Below are 16,055 nucleotides of genomic sequence, written 5' to 3' on the forward strand. Positions count from 1 at the left end.
AAGAAAATCACAAGAAAGAAATGAGAGAGGCTCCTAAGAGCTCCTTAAAGGGGCGCCAGGAACAGAGATGCCTTTGGAAGATTCAGGAAAACCAGGAAGGCAGCAAAAGGGCAGCTGGAGATGGGGTCTCCGCACTTCGCTCCAATCCCAGTTGTGCGCTGTCAATCTCTCTCAAAGACCAAAAAGACAGATGCCTGCAGATAACTCCAATTAAGCATCTAAATACTTACACTGCTCTGCAACCCTCATTTATGGCCAAAGAAAGACGCTCGCTTTGGCTATTCTCCCAGAGTGATTTTCCTCCTTAGATTTTCTAGGCTTCATGATAGACATGAAAGGATGGGCAAAATCTCATTCCATCTTTACAACTACCCCTTAAGGGAGGTATTTCCATTTTACAGACGAGGAAACAGGCTCACATAAGTTAAATGATTTGTCCCAGTTGTACAAGTAAGCTAACCAGCCAAGACTTGAACTAGGGCCCCGTGTCCCAGCCCCATGCTCTTGGCTATTGCACCACTGGAACTTAAAAATGTGGTCTGCAAACTGGGACAGGTCTGCGAACTGTTCGTTACTGGTTCACAACGAGTTAACTTCAGACATTAAAAAACTCCCATAGCAATTGGACTGAGTGATTTTATGTCTATCTGATCTAATTTTAAAAAATAGCTTACATTTTACATCTTTTATTTCACTTTTCTAGGCATTCATTTTTATTGTTTTATTAAAGTTTCAGTCAGCAACAGGATGTAGGGGCAGGGCAGATAAAATCCCTGGCTATCACCACAGCTAGTGTGAGAAGCTGTGGCTCTGCCTGGGCTGTGCTCCTGGTTTAGCACTGGTGGACACTCAGAGCTGCTTCTGGAACATTCTTGAATTTGAGAATCAATTGATCTTAAGCTGGATGAAATCTCAGTCTTCATCCCAGAAACACCCACAAGGCATGAAAAACAAGCCTTCACTGCTTGTTAATCATGAGAGCCTTTTGCTACAGGTTTCACTCTGGTCTGCCCACCCCTCGTTATGAGCCATCAAATAAAACGAGCAGTGAGCGTCTGGAATTTAGCGCCGTCTTCGAAATGAGGCCTACACCATCTGGCTGCCGTTAAAAAGAAATGTTTCGTTTTTCTTACTTTTTATTCTCTCCCATTTACATTTTCATGGGTAGAGGAGCACAGAGAAAACTACAAGTGCCCCAGCTCCCTGTGCGGTTGACCTGATATAAGAGAGAAACGTCTTGACCTACCTGGCAGACTGGTCTTGGCGAGGTGCAGGGAGTTAATGCATGTTAAACCCAGGGTAAAGCTTTAGGTACATGTGGCTCAGTGCCAAGTATCACTAGCCTCATTAAGTTCTTTAGTCTTGGAGTGAAAAACTGCAATGTCGGCCTCCACCTTATCTCCTCCCTCCTTCACAGTGGGTGAGCAAAAACCCAGGTTTCAGAGAGTTCTGGCAACTTGATGCAGCCTGTCCAGTTGTCTGTGAAAAGATGTTATGCAGCTGCTTCCTCCCTCTGCCCCCAGGAGCGGCTGGGCCAGGATGTGACCCACTCCTAGGTGGGATTTAGGAGGCAAACACTTAGGAGGATGACAGAGAACTCATTCCTTCTAACACACACACATACACACACACACACACACACACACACTGCAGCCCTTTGCCTGGCCATGGAGATACAGTCCTAATCACTAAGGATACAGAACAGCAGGGGGCAAAGCAGAGAAAGTCTCTATTCTTATGAAGCTGACATTCTAGTCAGATGAGAGAGATGATAAACTATTTACATGTAAATATGGGATAAATGTCAAGTGGTGATCAGTGCTTTGAAAAAATCAAAGCCATAAGAGAAGGGACAGGAAATAGAGTGGGGTGCTCATTTATGCAGGGTGCTCAGGGAAGGCCTATCTGATGAGATGTCATACGAGCAGAGACTTGAAGAAAGTGAAAGACCAACATACTTTAGTATTTGTGAAAAAGCTCATGGGCACAGAGAATAGCTAGTGCAAAGGCCCTGGGGTAGGAAGTACTTGGCCAGGAGGCTGGGGTGGCTGGAGCACAGTGAACTAGAGAAGAATAGCAGGTGATAAAGCCATATGTTCGATCTTGGGCTATGGTGAAGACATTGGATTTCACTGAGTGAGATGGGAAGCCGTGGGGGTGGATGGAGGGGATATTGAGCAGATAAGTGACATAACCCAATTTGTGTTTTAAATGGCTCTGGTTTGGGCTGAGTTGGTAGCAGTGGTAAAAGGAGCAAACTAAAGTTTGGATAGCTTAGAAAGTAGAACCAATAGGACTTTGTCTCTGGGCTGAACAGTAAGGCCAGAATAATGACAAGCCCTTCTTTCCCCAAGGGAATTTTCTGAATGCTCCCCTTTGGCTGGCTGAGGATTGTAGTGGACACAGAGGCCGTCACGAGACAAAGCAAAGGATCAGAGTTCAGTCTTGACCTCAGCCACCCTGAATGGGCTGCTAACCACATCTAGGAGCCCAGAGCCCCTCATGATAAAGAGCTTCGCTAAAGCCAGGCACGTCAGGAGTCAAGCCCCCACTGACTCTTACTAGCTGCGCGACTTGGGGAAATCATTTTTCTTTTCTCAGCCTCCATTTCCTCATCAGGAAAAACTTTGCTGAATTCTTCTCAGGAATAAATGAGATCATGTGAATAAGGCACTTCATGCCGTGCCCTGCATATAGTAAGTGCTCATTTAATGTTCAAAATGCAACATAAAACCAAGGAGCTCTTCAGCGGTCTGAAGGCTGAGTGAGCCCCTCACTGTTCTCAGGGCAGCAGAGTTTGCCAAACACAGGCTGTGCTTGGCTCCCAGTAGCCCACTGTCAAGGAGACATTCATCACGGGTGGAAACCAAGCCATACATTGAGCCCACTTTCTGCAGTGTCTGTCAAGGGGCAGGGGACCCAGGTGGCCATGCTGCAATGCTCCCAGGAGTCAGAGCTGGAGGTCCCATTTTCTCTCCCAGCCCTATTACTGCTCTGCTCTGTGACCCTGCACCAAGCACCTCTGTTTCCTGTCCTGGGAAGGAGAGGAAGAATGGAGGGAGAATAGGAGGAAGCTGTGTCCTGAAGAAACAGAAAGGTTTTCTTCAGTGTTCGGGGGCCAGAATACTTAAAGAAAGCAAAAAGGGAAAAGGCTGGAGCAGAGTAGAATTGCATCTGTTTCCAAACTGTGTGCTATAACCCTTGGCATGTGTGAAAAAGCCCTCCATTCGGCGGTCTCGTGACACAGTGAGGGAGAACTGAGGAGGAAGAGTGTGCAGTTTGATTTCTCAAAGAGTTGCAGCAACGAGAAGGACAGATCAGGAGATGCAGGGCACTTCTTGCCTCCTAACAGACTCTTGTGAAGCAGCTTCAAACCGTAATGACCTAGACCAAGGGGTTTCCAGCCGTGTTCCACAGAGCAGTGAGGCCTGGGAGACGCCCAGGGCCGCTGCAGGGCCGAGGCCACCCGACCACACCCTCCTTCAGCCAGAGCAGTTGTTTTTTATCTTCCTTTTTCTATGTTGAGTTTTCAAGGGTGCTTTCTTTTAAGAAAAAAATACTAGTTGTAAATTCACAGCCTTTTGGGCCAGACAGGTAAAATAAATAAATGAAACAGGCCAGCTATAAGATAATGACTATGTGACAATGCAGGGGACACACGCTGTCTGCGTAGCTGCTACTTAGCTCCTCCTCATCACTGCCATGCAGGAGTGGGGTGCAGCGTTGCCAGACCATCTGATTTTTTCAAGAGAATCCACAAATCTGGATTTGTGTGTGATTAAGTCCACGTGCTGGCCAAACCATACATGTTTGTGAAACGCCAGTTTGCAACCTCTGGCCTAGAAAGATGCAGCTTTCAGGGAAGGCAAGAAGCACAGAGGAGGAGGAGGCCAGACCCCAGAAGACGACCTCATCCCTCCTTCTCCTTTACAGCCAGCTAGACGTAGATGCCACACTTACTCAGCTCCGAGATGCTCCCCACGCAGGTGGCCAGGAGGGACTGCTCCAGTGTCCGGAGCTCCAGCTGCGCATAGGCATCGGCTCGCTCATCATGGCCCAGGGACCCGCCGTTGTAGGGACTGAAGTATGCCGGGAGGGAGAGGACACCTGTGGGGGAAACAAGGCAGACAGGTCACCTCAGGAAAGGAGCAAAGCTCCGCAGGCCATGGCCCTGCCCTCACTTCCTCTTAGAGCAATCTCAAGGCTCCACGTGCAGACCACTGACTTCTTACTAGGGGCCAGGGTGAGGTTCAGCCGACTTGTACACGTGGTTTTAAGCCACGCGGAGACCTCCCTTTCTTGGAGTGGCACAAGGAACTGGCCTACTGACGCCTGTGGGACATACAAGGACTCGTGCACTCCTTCACTTCTTCATTCGCTGAATGTTTACAGAGTGCCTCACTCGGCCCAGGCTCTGTGCTCCATTCCCAGTGCTGGGGCGACACAGAGAGACCCGGCTCTGTCTTCACGGTGCTGACGGGAGTGCTGAGCCGGATGTCAGCATCTACCTGACTGTCTAAAGGGCAGCGTCACCCTCAGTCCTTTCCCTCTTCAAGCCACGAGAGGGACTGGGAGAAACTACGGAGAAAGAGATGTCGCCTTCTCCCCTCTAAGAAGGGGACACGTCCCAGCCGCTGGCCAAGTCCAATTAGTGTTTTTCATTAGCACTTCGGCATCGGAGAAACGGGGCTGTCAGCATTAATCCCAGAGGGCGAGAGCCCGTAAATTTCTCTAACTCTCTGTGTGGCTTCTTAGAAAGCACCAGAAAAGTAAAATCAGGCTGGCTAAAAATTACATGTTGGTTCTTAAGAGCATGTGATCACAGAGATTCCCAGCTTTTAGTAACTGCTGTTGCTTTGATCAATGCCTCTTTGTCCATCCACCCTGAACTTTTTTTTTTTTTTAAGGAAAATACCCATAGAAATTTAATCAGTCCGTTTTGGGAAAATCTCTTAAAATTCCTTGAGATAACTGGAGAGCCCCTGGGTGGTGGCCAAATTTGGGTTAGAATTCCCTGTTCCCCCCACAGAAATGTAACGAGGATGACAACAGCCACAGGGTATGTAGCAGAGCAGTTACGGTAGGGCTGGAACATTTGGGTTCATGTTTTTTGTTGTCACTTAACCAGCAGTGTGATCTTGGGCGAGTTACCTCACTTCTCCGTGCCTCCGATTCCTCACCGGTTAACTAGAGATAAGGAGAGTACCTACCCCACGGAGCAGCTACGCGGATTAACTGAGATGCTGGACGTCAAAGCTTGGGCCACTGGCTCAGAGTGTGGCTCAGAGAATGTGCTTGGTCGGGAGCTGTGGCATTATTTTTACTATGCGCTGGGAATGTAGGCTTTGTTTACACTATCTCACTTTTCTTTCAACAAGGTATGCACTTCTGTCCCCATTTTAGATGCTGGGAGACTGACGTTCAGGGAGTTTGAACAACTTGTTCACTAAGTGACAGAGCTAGAGAGAGCTAGGATTCGAACCTGGGTCTGATTGACTATAGACTGTGCACACTTAACCCTCTGAAAGCCCGGATCCAATGAACACACCCCCAAGCTCATCTATGGCTGTCCTGATTTGGTGGCTTGTGAATGTGATAATACTGCTGTATTATTACTGCTCGCTTTACCCACAGAAGCCCTTGTGCTGAGCCCGGTGTATTTCTCTTTCTTGGGGCAAACACACATGGCATTCTCTTCCTGCCTAGATGCTGACCACTCTGTATGTTCATCAGGTGGTCAGCCCTGCCTTCCTAGCCTGCCATTCCTCTGACCCAACCTCCCTGCCCTCTTTTGTGCTGCCTCACTGCAGCCTGGCACTGTCTTGGTGTGGCTTAGACTGGTCTCCCCCACTCCCCACCCCCAATCTCCCTTTGCCCCTTCTTGATGGCAGTGGCCCCTCCTATCACATCCGGCACTGACTCCTGTCTGACAAGGCCCCGCATCAAAGAACTTCCTCAAAGCCGTTTCCAGGGAGAGGAGGAGGAAGGCATGACTGCCCCCTGGGCCAGCCCTATTCCCCAAAGCAGAAACTCTCCCTGAGAGCTGAGTACCCATTAGGAAAAGTTGGCTTTGAACATTAAAACAAGTGAAACAAGAGAGAACAGCTTCCCCCTGCCTCCCCCGCCCCACCTCTACACAAGCTAAAACCCTCAGACAGCCCAACATTTGAGAAATCCACACAGCTATGGGTCCCAGTACAGCCCTGGTTCCTCCTCTTTTCTTTGTTATTAATCTATAGAAACAACACTGGGGACATGTGGATCACATTTACAGTGCTTAGGGCAAGGGAATAGGAAATTCAGCTTATTTGTCAAAGGATTCTTAGAGAGAAATATTATGTCGATGGATCTAGTAACAGGAGCTGGCAGCTCCATTAATAATTGTTCCCATTTTCCCAGTCATCACCCACCCACAGGGACTTTCACTTAATACTGTGGCAAAAGTAATTATGAAGCTATTATTAATAATAGTAAGTGATAGCATCACCGCTTTTGCATAGTACCTTCTGCTTTTAAGAGACTTTTTATATCGAGTAATTTATTCTTCTGGCGACGGAGGGAGGACAGTCATCATGAATAAGAGCCGCGTCACCAATAGTGCTGACTGTTATTGAGGGCTGACTACGTGCCATGCACTGTGATAACGATTTACATGCCATGATCACATATAATTCCCTGAGCCTTCGTGAGGTACCTAATCACCCCCATCTTACAGATGAGAAATCCAAGGCCCTCTTCCCAAAGTTAAGTAACTTGTCCAAAGTTATTGAGGGTCTAAGACTGAACTTGGGCTAGAATTTCAGTCTCTTGATTCTCAAGCTGCTGAAATGAACTGATATTCTAACTTTGGCCACCTTGTCCTTTAGTTAAACTGTACTAGGATATTTGCAGGAAGAGAGGTTGTGTTTGGACCTGCGATTTGATAGGATGAAATTCAAAGTAAGATCCAGAAATATGACTTTCCTTTAATGGTTCCCAGGCCCCTCCTGCCAAGGACACCGGAGGCCTCCCATGAAATTCTACAGATGGAAGGTTGTGTCTCCTATTCCCACGGATCCTTCCAGAATGCAGTTCCACAGCTTGTCTTCCAAATCTGCCCCTTAAGAGAGCATTTTTTTACGTCAATTTAAATTCTCTCTCCCACCTAAGCTTCTTTCTCAGAAGTTCTCATTGGAGATGGAAAATATTTGCTTTAAATTCTCTCAACACCTCGATGCCTTCTTTGCCTCACACAAATTTCCAGTTTTATGATATGGACCCAAGGCAAGGTCGCTCTGGAAAAAGAGACTTCAGAAAAAAAAGAAAAAAGAAAAGAAAAGAAAAAAAGGGCATCTTTTTTTTCCCATTTAGTAAAATCCTTAGGAAAAACTGTTTATTTTGGCATGATGGAAAAGAAAGCATGCTGGTGTGTTTCCCTTGATCCCGTTATTAGTTAAAAAGGACACCCGAAATGGACCCCTGTTGAACTCTGTAAAAGTTATAGAGGAAACCCACATGCACCGCTCAGATCGCGACTGTGAAATGAACTTCTGGGTGTGGAGCAGCGAGCATGATCGAGCTACCCTTTGCCTTCCTCTTCTACAAAATCAGCATTTCTGTTGAAACGCTCCATGCGAATGTGCTTTGCATGTGAAGCCTCTGCATTTCTCAATGTATATACAGAACTATAATCTTCTATCACTCAATTTTTCTCAGCCTAGTTGCCCAATACCTGAATCTGGGAACTCATTATCTCATTCCCCAAAACGCTGCCACCTCCTCCACTGTGCCTTCTCTGAGTACAATGCCACATCCACCCAGTTGCCCAACAGCAGACCTATGAGTCATCCTTATCAACTCATTCCCTCCTTCGCACATCCAATCAACTACCAAAGCCTTGCTTTTACGCTTTTACCCGCTTAAGACTGCAAAAATCTGTCACTGCCATGCCCCAGTTCAGGCCACCATCTTCCGTCACTGGCTACTGTGGCAGTGTGCTCACTTGTCTCCTGTCTCCAGTTGTGCCCCACCCTGGCCATTCCTTACTCTGGTCACCTGTCTCTGGTGACGGAGTGTTCTCAACTTTACATGCTTCAAAGACTCCCCCACTGCCCTCGTGAAGAAATTTAAACTCCTTTCCACAGATAAGAAGAAACGGCATTCTTCTTTCTCTGAAATTTAGAAATGAAAATAATTCTGCCAGTAAACGGGGAAATACCCAGCACCTCCCAGGAAATCATTCGAGTTAGGGAGCCTACGCACGAGCACACCCGATCCTGTTTCTCCGTGCTGTGTTCCCAGTGTCCATCACTGGGCTACGGTCCAGCTCTGGGTTTAGAGACCTGATGTGTTTCCTTCTGAAGTGATTCTCCACCAGTGCCCAAAGAGGGCATCGTTGAGTTACATGGGGAACCCACTGCCCAGAAGACTGGGAACCCCACCCTCTTTCAGTGGTTGCCAACCAGGAATTCAACCCGGGTTTCAGCTTGTAGAGGCAACAAGTCCTCCAAGCCAGCACCATGCCAGAGGCAGATGCACTGCACACTGGGTGGACAAACCAGGCTTTCAGTGCAAAGGTTTTTCAGAAGCAGGGCTTAGCCCCAGGGCCATACCAAGGGCGTTGTTTCATTCTCTCCTCCGAAATGAATGTGGGGGGTTGATGTGATGGCTTCTCAAGTCTTCTCCAGGGCGGGGATCCTACTCTCCGACTGGTCTTTCCGTGTACTTCCAGCACTAAAGTATACCCCTCAAAACCTCTTTCTCTCTTTCATTCTACCATTTAACTTCTGAATTGTCAACAGTAAGAACTAATAAATCCTGTTATTACCATTTCCTAAAGGTTAATTTCCCCAACAGCTATAACAACCCTCCCCCTCCACAGACCCATGATTTCAAATGTAAAGAAAACATCCTTTTTTTTTTTTTGTGAAAACTGGATGGATTTATAGATCAGCTTTTCTGACCAGTCATCAAAAAGCCATCAAGACTGTAACATAACAGTCCCCTCAACTCAATAAACCATAACCAGTGCTCTCCTCAAAGTTGTAAATGCTTTTTTTTGCGGGGGGTGGGGGCACTGTGACTACAGTGGGCCCAGATACCTGTGCAAGCAAGCCTGCGTGGCGGCACTCTCCCCCGCCCCACCCCCACACTCCCGCCAGGCTCACCAGCCGCCCAGTTCAGGGAAGCTCATTTGTGAAGACAGCAAAGGCCTGTCTCCTGTTTCCTGAAAAACAGAAGCCGGAATGCAGAGGATTACTCTTCCACTGCCCTCGTGAGGAAACTTGGCAGGGCATCTTCTGCCCGTTTTCTTAGGAGCTGGGTGCCTGGGTGGGATTCAATTCATAAGCTTCTGAAAATAAAAATTATATTGCCCCGCTGAACAGTTTCCAAAAAGCCCACACAGTTCAACCCTTTTTATTTTTTTTTTAAAAGTGTTTCCATTCTCTGATCTAGAATGTTATATATAGTACATTTAATGCCCAGTTGTATATTAGTCATACCGAAACAAAGTGCTGAAAAGTTAAAGCATGAATATTTTTCAGAAAGATCCGAATAGAGTATACAGTCGATTCTAAAGGAAAAAAAAAAAAAAACTTCATTGAATGGTATTTTTCCTGAGATGCTAAGCCCAAAGAAGTTGGGGGAAGGGTGGGTATTGAGGCAAGGGGAAGATGAAGGGCACAAGAAGAAAAATCTAGAAGTGGAATGAAATATGCCTGACTGATGAGTTGTCGATCATCCATGAAAAATTGACTCATCGAGAATAATTGAAAGCTCATCTAATTCTTGGACAGAACCCATTTGATGGGACCTATACTATACTGTGAGGCCCAAGTGTTTGAGGGAGGAGAAAATGTCGGGAGACGGGGAGAGTATAGTGCGGGGGTCTAAATAGAGTTTGGGAAGCAGGTTTTAACCGTGGGTTAATAATGAATGCAGAAGGGCTACCACACACTGAGCAGTACTCTGTGCCAGCAACAGGAGGAACGAGCATCTAAGCCCACACAATAATAATAAGACCCGAGCAGTGGTCTTATTACTATTCTCTAATAATTATTAATTAGTAGCTAGTACTATTACTGAGGTTTAGATGGGCAGGGTCACTTGGCTCAGGTTACAAAACTAGAAAATGGCAGAGGGGGGATTCGAACCGAGCCTGTGTGACACTGGAGTCCACACTGGTAACACCCGTGCTACACTACCTCTCACAGGGATGGGGCTCTCCCCATTCAAGCCCGGGGACAGAACGCCACCTTTACCCCTCACCAGTCCTCACCAGTCCAGTTAGCACCGCGCTCTCCCCTTCTTCTCTAAGGTCAGGAAATTAAAAGCAAACATAATCACGCTCCGGTTAACACCTCACCGTGGCTGAGTTATCAGAACACCCCGAGCTAAAGGAGGTCTTCCAGTCAAGGCGGGCCCAGGGGCCAAGAGCTCTCCATTAAACAGTAAAATAATACTACACATTTATGACTGCCCAGGGAGCCTGGGGCCAGAGGACCCAGGGAGAGATCAAATGCAACACGCTCATTGCCAGCATCCCCGATTCTCTTTAAAGCGATGGCAAAAAGATGGCAAAAAGCAAACCTCGCTGTGAATGAATACTGGGCTGGAATTCATTTCCTTTTGAATCCTTGACAGTCTTGGGCCTGCTGGCCTTGGGGCTCCCTCTTTTCCCTCCAGTTGGAGGCAGCACTTCTGACCTGAGGGCCTGCTCACTCAATTCCCAAGGGGCTCCAAGTAAGTGAGGATTTAGAGAAGGGAAGGGGCAACCATCAAACTACAACAGCCCAACAATGAGGATGCCTATAAAAGAACAAACTAGTAGAGATTAGAGATTGCTGCTTAATTCTTTTGAAGCAAAAACCTAATAAAATGCAGTCTGTTCGCTGCCATTTTCCCCTTTTTTCAAGAGAGTAAAATTAAACCAGAGTAACCAAGCAGATCAATTTCAGGAAATTAAACCTATAGGTGAACTCTGGAAAAGCCAGCAATAGTCACAACATTGGGTAGTGGGGAGCAGAAAACACATGTGTCGACTACTGAGCTTTTTCCTGTGGAAAAACATCTTCATGGTATTTAGAATACTTTTTAAGAGGTTTTGGGTGGCCTCTCTCCAAAGTATTGATGTAACACATCTAGAACTTGAGTGACCCAGGAAGCATGAGTTTTAGGACTGCCTCCTCTTAAAAAAAAGAAAAACTCACCACATAACCATGGTTGTCAAATGCCGTCCTTGACCCATGGTGGGTGAGCAAGCCAATTCCTATAACCCAAGAGCAGCTTTGAGCCACTTTGGTATAAAGGCAACACATGCAACACACACACACACACACACACACACACACACACACACACACACACACACACACACACACACACAGAATAACAGAGAACTTGAGGATGGAGACAGATGGGTAAAGTCATCACCCTGAAATATTGGGCTTTTCCCCAACCAGTGCACACAGCCACCAAGGTGAGTGTGGTTCTCTCTACGTTAGGGTTGTAAAAATGTTTTCAATTACTATGCTTTTCTACAATGGATATGATTTATTGGTATAGTAAAAAGTGATTATTATAAGGGAAATGGGGGAGGGGAGAGATGTACTTAATGAAAGAAAAGGGTGACAGAATGTTTCTGGGCAAAGGAACGTCCACGATTCCATATATGCCAGAGAATTAGTTACCGGAATTCTAATTTTTATATAAGAAAACAAGTGAATGTTAAAAAAATATGTACCGTAATCCAGTTACATGTAAAGAGCCTAGAATGGAGATCATCTAACAGAAAACATAGTTATTTCTACATAGGAGTATTTTAGGTGATTTTTCCCCCTCTATTATCTTTTATATTTTTTTCTACTGATTAAATAATGATATAATTATGCTGTACACCTTAAACTTCTACAATGCTGTATGTCAATTATATCTCAATAAAGCTGAAATAATAAAAAAAAAAATATTTTAATGAAATCAAAACCATTGATTTCATTATGGTTTTTTTAATTTTTAAAAAAGATGGGCGAGAAAGCAAAGCTCGTGATTCTTGAGCTGCACTCCCTGCTAGGGAGCAGTGCTGCCAGCAGGAAAAACTGAGTAGTGAGTAAACTGTCGGTCCAGAGTAGCGAGGAGGGATATGTGAGCCCGAACATCCATAATAAGCACAAGAAACTCCTTGGGGGTTAAAAAAAAAAAAAGATATAAATATCACAAGGTCCAGGGCAGATGGCCAAGGTATTTATAAATAGAACATGATTGTATTTGTCAGAAATTTACAGTGCTAGACTCCTTCTAACAAATGTAACCTGTTTCAGTCAGCTTAACACGTTCCCATTGTAAAGGGCTTTGACTTAGTCTCTCCAGATGATTTAATAGTATGAATCAGACAGATGAGCGTTCAAAACCCAGCTCTGCCTCTAACTAGCTGTGTGACTTTGGACTACTTACCTAACCTTTCTAAGCCTCAGTTTGCTCATAGGTCTAAAAATGCTTCTTCTTTACAGGATTGAGGATTAAAAGAAGTTAAGAAAGTAAGCACTTAGCAAAATGCCTGACACATAATAAGCATGTAGTAAATGGGAATATTCTTAGAAAGGGCCTCACTGATTCTCAGGGCCAACGGCTTTGGGATAAAGCCATCAGATACTATATAAAAGTACTTATCACCATTAAGAGGAAGGGATGGCCTAAGGCCAAGCTATCCATTTAGTTCCTAAAGGCCACTGTGGTCTCTGCTGTTGAAAAACCAAGCTTTACTCACCACAGATGGGTCCTTTATTCTGCATTCATGCACTCACTCATTGATTCAACACCATTTACTGAGGACCTAATAATGTGCCAGAAGTGGCTATGCTCTAGAGAAATAAAAATGGACGAGACAGGGCCCCTACCTTCTCGATGTTTGCAGTCTAGTGAAGGAGGGCAGACGGTACACCAGCCAACTCAACATTTCGTGGAAAGGGCTACGTAGAGTTAGCACGAGGACCCTAGAGGAGAGGTCTCTAAGCTAGACTACCCAGGCTTAGTGGTCAATGAAGGCTTCCTGGAGGAAAGGACATCTCAGCAGATGATGATTAAATGTCAGTCTAGGAAAGGGGTCAAATGGGTCTTCCAAGCACCGGACGAGCTTGTGTAGAAAGGTCTCAGGGCAGTGACAGGTTGGGGAGGTGCTTATGGGTCTTGTCATGATGTGTTTGTAGAGCGAGCACATCATGTGTACTTAGACTTAGGAGGAGCTTGGGAGCTGGCGAATGGACATCGTTGCCCTCTCCCCACCCATCCTCGGAGCCACTACTAATCCAGGGGTCAGCCAGCTTTTTCTGTAAAGGGTCAGAAAGTAAATAATTTGGCTTTGGGGGTCATGCGGTCTCTCTCATGACTATTCAGTGTAGTGCGCACAGAGAACAAGTAATCAAATGGGCATGGCTGTGCCCCATGCATAAAGCTATGGACACAGATTTGACTTTCATATCATCTTCATGTGTCACGAAATAGTCTTTCAATATTTTTTTTCAACCATTTAAAAATGTAAAACTCATTCTTAGTTTGCAGGCCATACAAAACAGGTGGGGGTAGGATTTGGCCCCAGGGCAGTGCTTGCCAATCCCTTGTAGGGACTGAGCGGGGAAGCTCTGAGTGATGGGAGAGTGTGACTGGCCTCCTGGGGAGGGACCAGGGTGGAGGGCACCAGTCACAGGATTCTAAGGGGCTGGGGCTGTCCTAAGGGCAATGAGGACCCACGGACGGGGTTTAAGCAATCGAGTGACAGGATCACATGTACATTTACACAGATAAATAAGGCAGCGGTGTAGGAAAGGGACGGGAGGGTAGCATCTAGGTTAGAAAGCCAATGGCTGGCTGATAAAACCTGCTTTTCCTGGCTCTCTCAATCTCAAATCCACCTGGGCCACTGGGTGGGCTCTCACGTTAATAATGCTGCCCATTCCTTAAATATCAAAGCATTGAAATATCAAAGACAGAGGTAGCAGATAATGTTTTTGGAACTAAAATTCATTAAGAGATCATTTTAAAGCCCAAACAACCACCTTTAAAATTGGTGATGTTTCTGGATTGACTTTAAGCATTAGAAGATTTCAATCTATCAAGTTCAGAAAGGTAACTCACAAAGAATGGGAGAATTTGTACAACAAATGTCTTGAAATCTGGGCCAGAACAAAGACACCCTAGTGCTAAGTGTGTTGGCGACATCAGAGCCCAGAGGTAACGTCACTCCCTTCATAACTCAAATAGAGCACACACACAAGTACCCACCTCCCACACACAGAAAGTTAACAAATCCTGTAAACAGAGAAACATCCTCTAAGGCTCTGGGACCCTCCGTGCCAAGGTTACCTAATGGCTTCAAATTCAGAATAAGTTTCTGAGTAGGCTAGGGGAATTTTCACACTGTGCTACTCCCGTCATTTACTCATTTAACCAAATATGTTCGTCATGCACCCATTAATTACACAGCCTGGCGCTAGGCATAAAGAGGTAAGACCCAGGAGCCTGCTCTAGAGGAGAGGAAAAAACACGTAGACAAATAATTAAAATCCACGATGATAAATGTTAGAGGAGGAGTCTGCAGTAGGTACGAGAAGCCCGGAAGGAGTCTGAAGAGAGGGCTTTTGCTATGTGCTGTCATCAGCAAGGGAAGAAAAATAACAGGATGTTTCAGAAAGCCCCTAATTATTCCGAGAACCTCAATGGGATCTTATGGACTTTATGAGACGCTAACAGTCTCTGGTCATCTCATGGCCGAGTGACATCACACAACACTGGGGGGAGTTGAAGTGGGGGAAGGAAGCTCGTTTACAGAAAGGAGGTCCCTGCAGAACACTCGATCCTGGGATAGGGACATCCCAAAGCTATGTCATTCCCAGGATCTTGAAGGACACCATGATCTTTCCCTGCTAAGATGTATGAAAATAGTCAGCACATGTTTGAAACTGTGCTGACACGCTCAGTAACCTATCCAAATGCCATTCCTTCTCCTTCCTGGCTAACAACCCCAATTCTGTCTAGAATGGTTATGTGATATGAGCCCTGGGAGATGCCTTCCCAGGCTACCTTACAGCTGTGCAGCACGGTTTTGGACAATGAGATATAAAGTCAGGACTTCAGGGGTTCTGGAAAATGCTTTTCCTGATCTGAGGGGACAGGCTGCCTGGCTGACAGGGCTTTTGCTCTTCTCACTGCCTCGAATGTGACGCGCTTTCTGAAGAAGGTGCAGCAGCAGCCATTATGCAACCAGGAGGCAGGCCACCTGCTGAAAAAGCTGGAACACCGTTCCCGTGGCACAGCAGTGGAGAGGAGCAGATCTGCATGAAGGGATGAGAACAAGGCCAGAGCCGACGTGCTAAGAATGGCAGAGCAGAAAGTAGAAGGAGCCTGGGTCTATGATGGTCTCATCGAGCAGCTAAATACCACCAGGAACTGCCGGCCTCTGAATTTTTTATTATAAGAGAAAAATAACCCTGTGTCGGGTACCATAGACTGGGTGGCTTAAACAACACAAATTTATTTTCTCACAATTCTAGAGGCTAGAAGTTCAAGATCAGGTGTTGACAGGGTTAGTTTTCTCTGAGGCCTTTCTCCTTGGCCTATAGATTCTCGTGTTTTCCCTGTGTCTTCACACGGTCTCTCTGTGTGTATCGGTGTCCTAAACTTCTCTTCTTATAAGAACATCAGTCACATTGGATTAGCACCCACTCTAAGAACCTCATTTCGCCTTAATTCCCTTTTTAAGGGTTCTATTTCCAAATAGAGTCACATTCTGAGGTAGCAAGGGTTAGGGCTTCAACATATAAATTTCAGAGAGGACACAATTGAGACCAAAACAGTTGGGTTTTCTGTGACCTGCAGATGAAGTGCTTATTCTCCAAGATGGTTTCTGTAAATCATTAGTTTTTTTTTTTTTTTTGCTTGTTTTGTTTTTTTTTTTAAATTTAAGCACAGAACCCTTTGTTCAAATGAAATCCTATGAAGAGTCCAACAATCCAGCTGTCTCTCCACTCCCCAGGCCCCCAGGTCTCCGTGCAGGTTGAAATGGCTACTCAAAGCCCACCGTCCAT

The 16,055-nt window shown here is 45.9% G+C and overlaps 1 protein-coding gene across 1 annotated transcript in view; it reads right to left on the reverse strand.

The window, feature by feature from the left end:
- Nucleotides 1-16,055, reverse strand: part of ABTB2 (ankyrin repeat and BTB domain containing 2) — a 166,251-nt gene that overhangs the window by 38,339 nt on the left and 111,857 nt on the right. Inside the window, exon 2 of the mRNA XM_039866735.1 lies at nucleotides 3,961-4,107. Coding sequence (XP_039722669.1) covers nucleotides 3,961-4,107 — 147 coding nt within the window. The remainder of the gene's footprint in view (nucleotides 1-3,960; nucleotides 4,108-16,055) is intronic.

Source organism: Pteropus medius, unplaced genomic scaffold, assembly GCF_902729225.1.
Source record: "Pteropus medius unplaced genomic scaffold, Ma_sr-lr_union100, whole genome shotgun sequence".
Lineage (NCBI taxonomy): Eukaryota > Metazoa > Chordata > Mammalia > Chiroptera > Pteropodidae > Pteropus > Pteropus medius.